Genomic DNA, 13045 nt, shown 5'->3' with positions numbered 1-13045 from the left:
CTAAATTTCAAACTTTCACTGTAGTTCTGTATAACGGAAAGAATATTTTCCCTGCTAAATCTCTCTGTACAATATTTACACATTTCTCATTAAGATTACCAATTTTTTTAAAAAAAAATCACAACCCAAAAGAAAATAAACAAAAAATTAGAAAGAGAAGAAATCCTGCTCAGGTGGTATGACGCCTTGTTCAGATGCTGATCTGCCCAGCACATGGAATTGACTAACCAAGGTTATTTTTCTTCCTCTTACTTGGACTGTGAGAAGGGTCTTGTTTCAGTGCTTGATATTGCACCTGTTTAAACATAAGAGTTCAGACATGAATTTCAACTTAGTAAAGCAAAGATTTTTTCTAAAAAAGACAACTACACAATGGGGCTAGAAATATTTAGGGAAGGAAGCAATATTGTCCAGACGAAATGCAACACGGGCACCTTTCCTAAAATGCAAACGATGGCAAATTAAGGGGAATTAATTCAAGGGGAAGAAGGAAAACAAAAATAACAATAACACAATGAGTATGTTGGAAAAGAGACCATGACAGTAAACATTTCAGTAAAGCCTTCTCCTACCCCACTTTCATAAGGAATAACTTTTTAGAAGCCCAATAACAACTTTTTTAAAAGCCAGAAATTTTTTAAAATAGCATTTTTAAAGTTAGGACAATTCGGAGCTCTATTACAAAGGTAGCTACAATTATAACTGTACAATCTAGGAACAAATAGGTGTCAGTAGAAATATGCTTAGCATAGTATTCTTGAGCAATAATGCGGCAGTTTTCAGCTAATGTAAATGCTTCCATTAAATGAGGACCTTTTAAAGGGTTGCCATCACAGCATCCTCACGTGGCCTGCTTCATATTTCAGCGGACTGAGTGAAATGATTTGTTTTTTTACAGTGATGTTTTCTGCTCTCGTCAAATTATATCTCTGAAGCTGTGTAATAGAACTTATATTTACTCACTATTTTTTCACAATTTAAGTAGAAAATTAATCCCCCCCAAAATAATATATCTTCAAGTTTAACATCAAAGATATATACAGACCACTTGCACATCTGAAGGGACTCTGGAAAGAAAATCAAGTAGTTCGTTGTTATCAATTGCATATGGACTTCGGAGTTTCTTTGTAAATTTGTTGATGCCTGAACAAAGCAACAGTTCACATAGATCAGTACTGGTGTTTTAATGTCATTGTAAAATTAATTGCATAGGCATTCTTAATTAGTACATCCGTTCTTGATTAGTGCTTCATATTTTTTTCCTTGAAAAAAGGAACTCCTGGTTTTGACATAATCTCTATCAAGAAAATAATTTTACTTGGCAAAAAGCCATAGATGAGCAGTGCCAAATTGGGCTTTTGAATGCCAAAATGATAACTGCTAATACAGACTCAATATATTCAAAAACATGAATGCCAATGTGCCAATATACCCATTTTTAAAAAAAATACTGGCTCAACGTTTGTATTTATAAAAAGTACATATTAAGAAAATGTGTATGAGGAAGAAGAGGAACGGCAATCTTATTCAATTTTATTGGTATAAACGTCCATCTGATACATTCAGAGCATCATTGTGAATTTAGAGAGGACATTCTCCATCCACTATCAGATATTCATTAGAGAAAATACATCTTGTAAATTTAAAGCTATTTGTTCTATGTTCTACAGAGAATTCTGGAGGGGGAAAGACTTTACTTACCCCAGACAAGGACAATGTATCTCAGTGGAATGAAATACAGGATGACTGTGAACACACAGAGGGCAACAATGGCCAGCCAGCTTAAGAATGGAATAGTCCAGTTGAATATACTGAATGAAAAATTAACAAATCAGAAATACAATAGCATCACAGAAAAAATAAAATAAAAAAACCAAGCAGCAGCAGGTAGAATAAAGATCTTTAAATGGAACAAGATTAATTTTCAGTGAAAGAACCAATATGTTTTTGAATATACATGAGTATAAAATATGCCATGTGTTGGTGCTTTGGACCCAAACTCTAAAAAGCAATTTTGGACCTAAAAATTGCTCTACACTCTATGAAAGTACATATTTACGCTTTGTAGAAACTGAACTTTATACAATTTTTTCTAAAATTTTCTCCAAATCTCCTCCCTGATACTGTGTCTCTTGGCTTTAAAGGGAAGTACACAAATCCTTCCCATAGTATTGTATGGTTGATTAATCCGGCAGTGTTGGTGCAACCCAGGTACTTTTAATTAAATAATATCATCTATAGTACCTTCTCTGTAATAGTGCCAGCCCTCTGGAATGAGCGTCTCCTCTAGATCTGGATGGATCCTACTGTATGGTATTTCAAAGGGGCCTGAAGACCCAGCTCTTCTCCCGGGCCTTTAGGACAGTGAATTAAGATCCCTTAGATTTTTTTTCTGTTCCAAGTCCAATTTTTGTCATCTTTATTCCTTATTTTGGTTTCTGATTGTATTCTGTTTTAATGTTTGTATTTGAATCTCAGAGTCTTTGAGAGTCAGGTAACTTACAAATTTAATAATAAATAAAAGAATAAAAAATGGAAAAGCTGACGTTTAAACAGTTCCCTCTAAGATTATCTATCCTAGGCTTTTTCTCATATTTGGTTATCAAGATAGGCTATTAATAAAAGAAGGAATTACGTCCCTCTGCTTTAAGGTATGCTTTCTTCTGTTTCTGTTCTTTAATGACTAAATTAATAGACCTTTAATGACTAAATAAGAATGATGTGATTTTTGTAGTAACATTTTTGTCCTCTGTTCAAAATATGTAACATTTTGTAACTGAAATGGGAATACACATATATGAACATAAGCTGAGAACAGCTAAGGATCCATTACTTACTTCTTAGTCCTTTCTCCAAGAGAAGCTACCTCATCAAGGACGTTCTGACCGCTGATACACACTTCCTGAATGGCATAGAGTTTATTCATAAATCCTTTCTTTTCACTGTCCTAAGGATTATGAGAAAGAGGATCAATCAACAATTATTGGTAAATTGATTACAGTTGTCCCCAGTAAAACACTTAAATAGCATATTTTTAAATTGAACACATTAAGAAAGCTTTCATTTTTTTCTGCTTTGAACAACAGTATTCTCCAAGTACAAATGAATACATAAGCCTGAAAAACAGGCAATGCTGTTCTATCAAATCTAATAATTACAATAGCGTGTCTTCAATGTGACTATTAAAGCAGTGGCATCATTTTTCAGGCTTGCATACTTGAAAAAGTAATAGAGAGAAGCTATGGGTGCCCTTACATCAGGTCCTAAGTACTTCGGAATCATTTTAAAAATGTTTGCAGCCTTACAAAATATATTCAGTACATTTTAAATGAAGGAGTATGAGAAATTATGTTCTATACCAATGTCTTTATAATCCTGACTACTCCTTAATATCTCATTAAAAACAGTCTTGGTTGTTCTAAGTAAAGGAGTTACCTAGATGGCAGTTAAGTTCTGTTAACAATATTGGTTGAGAAACAATCTGTTATAAATGCTTTAAGGACCCGGTTACAAAAAAGGACTACAGGTGAAACTCGAAAAATTAGAATATTGTGCAAACGTTCATTTATTTCAGTAATGCAACTTAAAAGGGGAAACTAATATATGAGATAGACTCATTACATGCAAAGCAAGATAGTTCAAGCCGTGATTTGTCATAATTGTGATGATTATGGCGTACAGCTCATGAAAACCCCAAATCCAGAATCTCAGAAAATTAGAATATTGTGAAAAGGTGCAATATTCTAGGCTCAAAGTGTCCCACACTAATCAGCTAATTAAGCCATAACACCTGCAAAGGGTTCCTGAGCCTTTAAATGGTCTCTCAGTCTAGTTCAGTAGGAATCACAATCATGGGGAAGACTGCTGACCTGACAGTTGTGCAGAAAACCATCATTGACACCCTCCATAAGGAGGGAAAGCCTCAAAAGGTAATTGCAAAAGAAGTTGGATGTTCCCAAAGTGCTGTACCAAAGCACATTAATAGAAAGTTATGTGGAAGGGAAAAGTGTGGAAGAAAAAGGTGCACAAGCAGCAGGGATGACCGCAGCCTGGAGAGGATTGTCAGGAAAAGGCCATTCAAAAGTGTTGGGGACTTTCACAAGGAGTGGACTGAGGCTGGAGTCAGTGCATCAAGAGCCACCACACAGAGACGGATCCTGGACATGGGCTTCAAATGTCGTATTCCTCTTGTCAAGCCGCTCCTGAACAACAAACGTCAGAAGCGTCTTACCTGGGCTAAAGAAAAACAGACCTGGTCTGTTGCTCAGTGGTCCAAAGTCCTCTTTTCTGATGAGAGCAACTTTTGCATCTCATTTGGAAACCAAGGACCCAGAGTCTGGAGGAAGAATGGAGAGGCACACACTGCAAGATGCTTCAAGTCCAGTGTGAAGTTTCCACAGTCTGTGTTGATTTGGGGAGCCATGTCATCTGCTGGTGTTGGTCCACTGTGCTTTATTAAGTCCAGGGTCAACACAGCTGTCTACCAGGAGATTTTGGAGCACTTCATGCTTCCTTCTGCAGACGAGCTTTATGGGGATGCTGACTTCATTTTCTAGCAGGACTTGGCACCTGCCCACACTGCCAAAAGCACCAAAACCTGGTTCAATGACCGTGGGATTACCGTGCTTGATTGGCCAGCAAAACTCGCCTGACCTGAACCCCATAGAGAATCTATGGGGCATTGCCAAGAGAAAGATGAGAGACATGAGACCGAACAATGCAGAAGAGCTGAAGGCCGCTATTGAAGCATCCTGGTCTTCCATAACACCTCAGCAGTGCCACAAGCTGATAGGTTCCATGCCACGCCGCATTGAGGCAGTAATTGCTGCAAAAGGGGCCCAAACCAAGTACTGAGTACATATGCATGCTTATACTTTTCAGAGGTCCGATATTGTTCTATGTACACTCCTTGTTTTATTGATTGCATGTAATATTCTAATTTTCTGAGATTGTGGATTTGGGGTTTTCATGAGCTGTACGCCATAATCATCACAATTATGACAAATCACGGCTTGAACTATCTTGCTTTGCATGTAATGAGTCTATCTCATATGTTAGTTTCCCCTTTTAAGTTGTATTACTGAAATAAATGAACTTTTACACGATATTCTAATTTTTCGAGTTTCACCTGTAGTTACATTCATCACCGTTGTTTTTATATGGATTATATAGTCAATTTGGTTATAAATATATAATTTTTGGTATAGTGGTTAAGGTTACAAGGTAGAGATTAGTAGATTGTGAGTTTTAGTACCACCTTAGGCATGAAAAATCAGCTGGGTGACTTTGGGCCAGTCGCTCTCTCTCAGCTCAACTCATCTCACAGGCTTATTGTTGTGGGAAAATAGAAAGAAGAAGGATATAGAATAGATATGTTGGCTGCCTTGAGTTATAGATAATAAAGATGGGATAAAAACATTTTTTAAAAAGTGCAACCATACTTTTTATCAATTATGATAAAACTCCATCTTACAGTAATCCTTTGATTCAAGTCATGCTGCCTTCCTCAATAAAGTACAGGTGATCCTCAACTTACAATGGAAATTAGGACCGGAATAGTCCCAAGCAGGCTATCAGGTAGGTTAGTGGCTACTGACACATGAAGGAGGGCACAAGGGTGTCATGAGAATGCAAGATAGGCATGGTGAGGCTTGAAAGCATCTGTGAGGGTACACAAGGGAGATTAGCAAAGATCAGGAAGAGTGCGTGGGTGTGCAAGCAAGCCTTAGGGAGGGTGAGGGAAAGTCCAAGAGAGACATGGCAAAAGATGGGGAGGATGCACAAATGACTAGCAGAGGGACTGGGAATGGGAATGGGTATGCAGGTAAGGAAGAATTATTTTTGACCTTCTCTGCCAGCATCCCCAGTAACTTTCTGAAGGAGCCAATGGAGAGGCTTACAAACAGCAATCACATGATTACAGAGTACTGCAACCAGTCATAAGTGCATGCCAGTGGGACAGCTGGAGCTCTGAGGACAGATTGTAAACACCATTTGTTCAGGGTCATCGTAATTTGAACAGTTGATGAATAAATGGTTGTAAGTTAAGAAAGTAACAGTTTAACAAAAATCTCCTTAATAAATCTTAAAATATGGCTAACATACATGCAACAACCTATTTAAATAACTAAGATTTTGTCAGTGTTTATTTCGGAAGGGGAAAAATATCATTCATGCATGCCACATATGATTTTATAATAAAGTTAGGATTTTTTTAAGCAATCATATGAGTTGCAAACATCTGGACAACTCCAAATTGTCTCATTTTTCACAGCCTAGATACACAGTTGTAATCCTAGCTATATATAGGATTTTATTTGAACTAGCTGTGTTGCTGCAACAGTATTCTGTTCAGTAAATAAGGATGACCATGAAACTATCACTCTGCTTAAGAATTACTAAAAACAACAGTAATCCAGCCTCAAGTCATAACTTCTTTCTGTTCATAGTTATAATTCATCAATTTAGATTCCTAGATCGAAGCATATCTTGATTCATCATCAGTTCTTGTACGGAAAGAATGCTATCAGAATAACAAAACACGTTCCCCTTTCTTCTGTCTCTAGAGCTCAAGAGATTTACTTTGGAAGATCCTGAAGCTATTTTTCTTTACAAATATTTTAACAAGTTCAACTTGTACCTTCTTGAATTCACATCTGTTCTACATTTTCTTTCTAAAGGGAAAGGGCCACTATTCTCCTCAGACCTATTGCATTCTCCACTTTGGAGCATAAAGAAAATTTGTTGACATATTCGAAAGCAGGCATAGACAAAACAGCATGGGAAAAAAGAGGCAGACAGAAGGATAAGGGTTCAGCTTTTCCTAAACTAATGCCACATGCCCCATGAAACCTTAGCTGTTTTTTATTTCCTGTTCTAAAGATTTGCAGAGAAAATATTCCAGGCTAGTGAAAAGCTGCACTTTTTCCCAGCAAGGTGCTGTGTTAGCACAGAACATATGAGCCAGTTTCAGCAAACCAACGTTCCTAATATTCCATTTTCAAATATTTTTAGTATTTCCTCTCAAAACAAAGATGGGCTGTTACAGGAATCAATTTGGTCATCTGTGAATGGCTACAAGGGCAGAGATGGGGGAGATAGGCATTGGGGTAAGATGAAGCACATGCTATGATTATGAATGAAGGTGGGCTGCCAAGCAACCAAATTTGGATCATGTGACTTTGGGGTGCTGCAATAAAGGATGGCCGGCTGTAACTATCATTCGTTCAGCGCCACTGGAACTTATAACAAATTTTTGTTAAGTGAGGACTACCTGTACTAAAAAAAAGTTTTGTGTTTAATGTGTTGTAAAGGCTTTAGAAAGCATTTCACCATTTTTTCCCCCAACAACCTGAAAAATAGTCAGATCCTGAGTTGAAACTAACAGGTTCTGTTGACTCTGACAGATTCAGATTTAAATAACCACATGTTAAACAAATAAAAGTGTAATACAAGTGGGTTTTTCTTTGTAAAAGTATCACAATTAATAACAATTCTAAATTCCTAATAAACCCAAATTATTTTTAACCATATGTATTCTTTGAGTCAAAAATAGAGGAACAATTTTAACATATTCAATTACCACAAAAATCTACTTAAGGTATATAAAAGTGCATTCTAATAATAAATAAACTAATAGACTAGCTCTTCTTCCCTTCAGAGTGGGACAAACTTTGCTGGCAACTTTGATCATTAGAAGAAAATAAAATTCCAAATTTCATAGAATTTGGAATTTTACACCTTTATAATCTGGGTTATTACTGTATGCTTTTCATCAGAACTATATGAAATGTAAAAAACAATCTATTATGAAGAAATAAAACATGTCAAATTTCATAGAAATCAATGCAGAATTTTCAAGTTATGTAATAGAGGTAACAGCTCTTTTAAAAGAAATCAGCAAAGAAATTCATCTATGATTGGAAGTAATTTGTGGACATTTTGCAAAAGGTGGAAAAAAGTCAAATTCTGTCATATTGATTTGATGATTGTTAAAATTTAAGAAAAAAAAAGAAAAAAATTTCCCCTTTCTTTCGGGTGGGGGAAATGGACATTATAGTCTTAAACTAACAGTTGAATGTAAGTGTACTTTATATCCTTGAAAAAAGTAGTCAGAGGTCATTCTTTGTATATATATTTGTTTTCCTTTCTTTTTTAATACCGCTTTGCACTTCTATCCCTATTCTCTTTTTCACTCATGTTTTCTCTTGTTAGTTTATGTTGCTTTTTTATATCTTCACCTTATAAAATGTAATAAAATTATGAAGACAACAGGAAGTGTTTTTTAAAGAAAAGAAATGATGAGACCAAACTGGTGGACTTATGGTGAAATATCTTTTAATCAAACCGAACATAACCTCAAATCAAAAGCAGAATTGAAATCAAAAGAGCGTATCTGTCACTGGCTCACATACGTACAACTGAAAGAAAGCTTTAATTTAGACAAGAAATATTATCGTTTTGAATCTGTAAAAAATGAATTTAAAATTGTATTGTGTGCTAATGATGAGCATGTAATTGCAAAATATTTTTGAAACTGAACTGGAAAATGAGTATGTTTAATACTGTATGATTCAATGAGGAATATTTGTTTGGATATAATGCTTGAGCAATGTGGACAAATGATTTGAAATTTACACTGAACTATAATCTGAAAGAAAACTTTTACAAAATGATGCATCACTGGTACTAAATGCCTGACAAATTATCAAAGATGTATTTGAATTTGAATTTTATTGAATTTATATACCGCCCTTTCCCGAAGGACTCAGGGCAGTTTACAGGGTACTTAATACAATGATACAAAAATTAAAAACAATTAAAAAGATTAAATTAAATCCCTGAAGAAATAAAAAACCCCAATTAAAACTCTCAGCCTGGGCCGGAAAGCTCAAAGAGCCAGGTCTTCAGGTCCCGGCGAAATGAACGAAAGTCAGGGGCAGCCCTAAGCTCCACAGGCAGCTGGTTCCAGAGGGCAGGTGCACCCACAGTGAAGGCCCTCTCCCTGGGTGTTATCTGCCGGCAATCTTTTACCGGCGGCACCCTGAGAAGGCCCTCCCTGTGGGAGTGCACAGGACAAAGGGAACTTGATGCCGGCAGTAGGTGTTCCCTCAGATATCCCGGACCCAAGCCATTTAGGGCTTTATAGGTCATCACCAGCACCTTGAATCTCACCCAGAGGGCAACCGGAAGCCAATGCAGCTCGTGGAGTAGAGGTGTTACATGGGAGTATTGGGGAACCCCCATCACAACTCGCGCGACCGCATTCTGCACCAGCTGAAGCCTCCGAGTGGTCCTCAAGGGCAGCCCCATGTAGACAGCGATGCAGTAGTCTAAAGGGGAGATCATGAGCGCATGAGTGACTGTGCGTAGGGCATCTCGGTCCAGGTAGGGTCGCAACTGGCGCACCAGGCGAACCTGGGCAAAAGTCCCCCTGGTCACGGCTCCTATGTGATTTTCAAAACTGAGCCGTGAATCCAGGAGGATGCCCAAGTTGCGGGCCCTATGAACGGGGGGTAACACTTCACCCCCCATTGTTAAAGATGGAATAGTTTGGTTAACCCGAGATGCCGGTATACACAGCCAGTCTTGGCAGGATTGAGATGAAGCCTGTTTCTCCCCATCCAGACCTGGACCACCTCCAGGCAACGAGACATCACAGCGAGGGCATCACTGGGTTGGTTCTGGGTGGAGAAAAAAAGTTGGGTATCATCAGCATACTGATGATACTCCACCCCAAAACCATGAATGATCTCGCCCAGGGGCTTCATATAGATGTTGAACAGGAGGGGAGAGAGAACCGGCCCCTGAGGGACTCCACAAACGAGAGGCCTCAGGGCGGATCTCTGCCCTCCCGTCAACACCAACTGCGAGCGGCCCAGGAGATAGGGGAATCACCATAAAACGGTGCCTCCCACTCCCAACCCCCTGAGACGCCGCAGTAGGATACCATGGTCGATGGTATCAAAAGCCGCTGAGAGATCTAATAGGACTAGGACAGAGGAACAACCCCTGTCCCGAGCCCGCCAGAGATCATTCACCAGCGTGACCAATGCCATCTCCATGCTGTGCCCGGGCCTGAAACCCAATTGGTACGGGTCCAGATAATCAGTTTCCTCCAGGAACAGAGGAAGCTGATGCGCCACCACACTCTCAACAACCTTTGCCAAAAAGTGAAGGTTGGAGACCGGACGATAGTTATATAAAACAGCCGGGTCCAGGGCAGGCTTCTTGAGGAGGGGTCTCACCACCGCCTCCTTCAAGGCGGCGGGGAAGATACCCTCCTTCAAGGAAGCAGTTATTACTGCCTGGAACCAGCCTCGTGTCTCCTCCTGGGCCGCATAAACCAGCCAGGAGGGGCACGGGTCCAATAAACAGGTGGTGGAGCTCAGCCTCCCCATAATCCTGTCCACATCATCAGGGGAAACACGGTCGAACTCAGTCCAGATAACATGCTCAAGACCATCCGATTCCTTCACATCAGACTCTGCCCAGTCAGAGTCCAAACCGGCCCGGATCCGAGCAATTTTGTCCATCAGATGATGACTAAACTCCTCAGCCCGACCCTGTAAGGGATCCTCCCTCACCTCCTGGTTAAGAAGGGAGCGAGTCACCCTAAACAGGGCGGCCGGGCGATTATCTGTGGACGCGATGAGGGCAGTGAAGTAATTAGCCTTCGCCATCCTCATCGCTGCAAGATATGACCTTATAAAGGTTCTTAACTGTAATCGGTCAAATTCGGAATGGCTGGACCTCCAACCGCTCTCTAGACCCCGTCTCCGATGCTTCATCTCCCGGAGCTCCACAGAAAACCATGGAGCCCAGCGGGATCTGCGCTGGGTCAGGGGTCACAAGGGTACAACACGGTCGAGTGCCTCAGTGGCCGCCCTTTCCCAGGCACCCACCAAGGCATCAACTGGGCTGTGAGTGAGGGCGATGGATATAGACCCAAGCACCATCTGGAACCGTTCTGGGTCCATTAGGCTCCTGGGGCAGAACCACCTGGTCGGCTCTGCAGCCCAGCGGCAGGGGGTGGCATAACGGAAAACCAGCAGCAGGAGATGATGATCGGACCATGACAGGGGGACAAAGACTGGCGAACCCCCTCCCAGATCATCCAACCACTGTCCAGACAGGAACACCAGGTCGAGAGTGTGACCCCCCACATGAGTCAGGCCTTGAATTACCTGGGTCAGGTCCATGGCCGTCATGGAAGCCATGAACTCCCGGGCTAACTCCTGACGACCCTCCCAGGGAAGGCAGGTTGAAGTCACCCAGAACTATAAGCCTGGGGAACTCCACCACCAACCCTGAGAGGGTGTCGAGCAGCCCGGGCAAGGCTGTTGCCACACAGCTGGGCACCAGGTATGTGAGCAACAAGCCCATCTGAACCCAGGGGCCGCATCTCAGGAGGAGGGACTCACTCCCGCCAATCTGGACAATGGTGGTCTCCCGTGGACAGTCTCCCGAATAACCACCGCCACCCCTCCACCCCTACCCTGAGCCCGTGGTCGGTGTAGCACACGGAAACCTGGGGGGTATAACTCGGTCAGAGGAACCCCTCCCTCCGAGCCCAACCAAGTTTCTGTAATGCATGCCAGATCCGTGCATTCCTCCTCGATCAAGTCATGAATGAGGGGAGCCTTATTAACAACGGATCTGGCATTAAGATAAACCAGCCTAAGCTCAGGGACCTGATCACATTCATCCCTGGGCAAAAGGGTGCTAACCGGAGGGTCGGAGCGCGCCACTGTGTGAAGACAGCGGGGGCGCGATCCCAGATGTTGATGCGACCCTCCGTGCAACCACCTGCCGCCATTTCCTATTATCGTGGGGATTTGAAACCCCACCCCAGCATACACAGAACCAGCAGCCTCCACCCCCAACCCCATCCCGCCAGGACCCCTAATAGGCCCAGACTGAGTACCGGTTAAAAATTCCATCCCCACCCTACTATCCCTCCCCCTCCCTAACCCTTAAAAATACCCAGCTAAAAATGTATCAGGGGCCTCTTATAAAGGTGTCTCAATTGTATGTTGGAAATGTAATTGTAAAGAAGGAACTTTTTTCATCTTTGGTAGACTTGTGATAAAGCAAAGAAATATTGGGGCCAGATTCATGCTTTAATCCAGAAGATTCTTAAAATGAATATAAAATTGAAACCTTTGATTGAAAAGCTTTGATTTTAGGACTAGTGGATAAGGAGCTTAAAAAAAGAATTTTTTTTTAATTGTATGCAGCAAAAGTTCTTTATGAGCAAAATGGAAAGATACCTTAATCACCCCTATGGAAGACTGGATGGAAAAAGTTATGGAGCTAGCAGAGATGACAAAATTTACTGTTTTACTCAGAGAAAAGAATGTATCTACTTGTGTTTCTATTGGGAACTGCTTTTTCTGCTTCAGGCAGGAAAAAAAACAAAATTTTGACTGTGGGTTTTGCTGATTAGATTAGTATGTTGTGATAGAAATGGCTAGAATTTAGTACATAAAAGTAAAATGTTAAGGCTATAATTCTATTTTTTACTTCAGTGAAAAAAGTTGGAAGTCAATGCTTTTTTTTTCTTTTCCTTTATCCCACTCTTCTTTTTCTCCTCGCCATTTCCCTATTACCTTTATTTGTATTTTATATTATGACAATCGCAATAAAATTTATATCTAAACAAAATAAAAAACAATGACAGTGGCTGCCTTGCAAACAGTTTGAACAGCCAGTCTTTCACAACTTGTTGTTTTCCAGATTAATTAAGACTACAGCTGTCAGAATTGTCAGCATTCAGTAATTTGCTAGGGATTTTGTAAGTGGCAGTCCCAATATATCTGGGGGCACCAGTCTGGGAAAACAACAAATCGCTTCAGGCAGAAGTGGGCAGCAAATACTTCACAGCAAAAGCAGCCCTTGAGACCACATCACCAAATACACCACATAATTTGCTGATTTATTTTTTTACCTCCCTATCTACTGCATGGTAAATATGACATCAGATTAATCTGATATTATGGATTAGCACAGAGAAACAAGTATTTTATTGCATATTTCAAAATAA

At 40.4% G+C, this 13045-nt stretch overlaps 1 protein-coding gene across 1 annotated transcript in view; it reads right to left on the bottom strand.

Moving 5' to 3' along the window:
- Positions 1-223: 223 nt before the first annotated feature.
- MCTP1 (multiple C2 and transmembrane domain containing 1) overlaps positions 224-13045 on the bottom strand; it is a gene marked incomplete at both ends in the record, with an annotated part of 162850 nt that continues 150028 nt past the window's right edge. The window contains 4 exons of the mRNA XM_083353508.1: positions 224-295; positions 1046-1143; positions 1702-1811; positions 2838-2947. Coding sequence (XP_083209634.1) covers positions 224-295; positions 1046-1143; positions 1702-1811; positions 2838-2947 — 390 coding nt within the window. The remainder of the gene's footprint in view (positions 296-1045; positions 1144-1701; positions 1812-2837; positions 2948-13045) is intronic.

Source organism: Vipera ursinii, assembly GCF_947247035.1.
Source record: "Vipera ursinii genome assembly, chromosome: 2".
NCBI classification, from domain to species: Eukaryota; Metazoa; Chordata; class Lepidosauria; order Squamata; family Viperidae; genus Vipera; species Vipera ursinii.
Note: the sequence above shows the minus strand (reverse complement) of the source record. Positions and strands in the feature narration are given on the sequence as shown.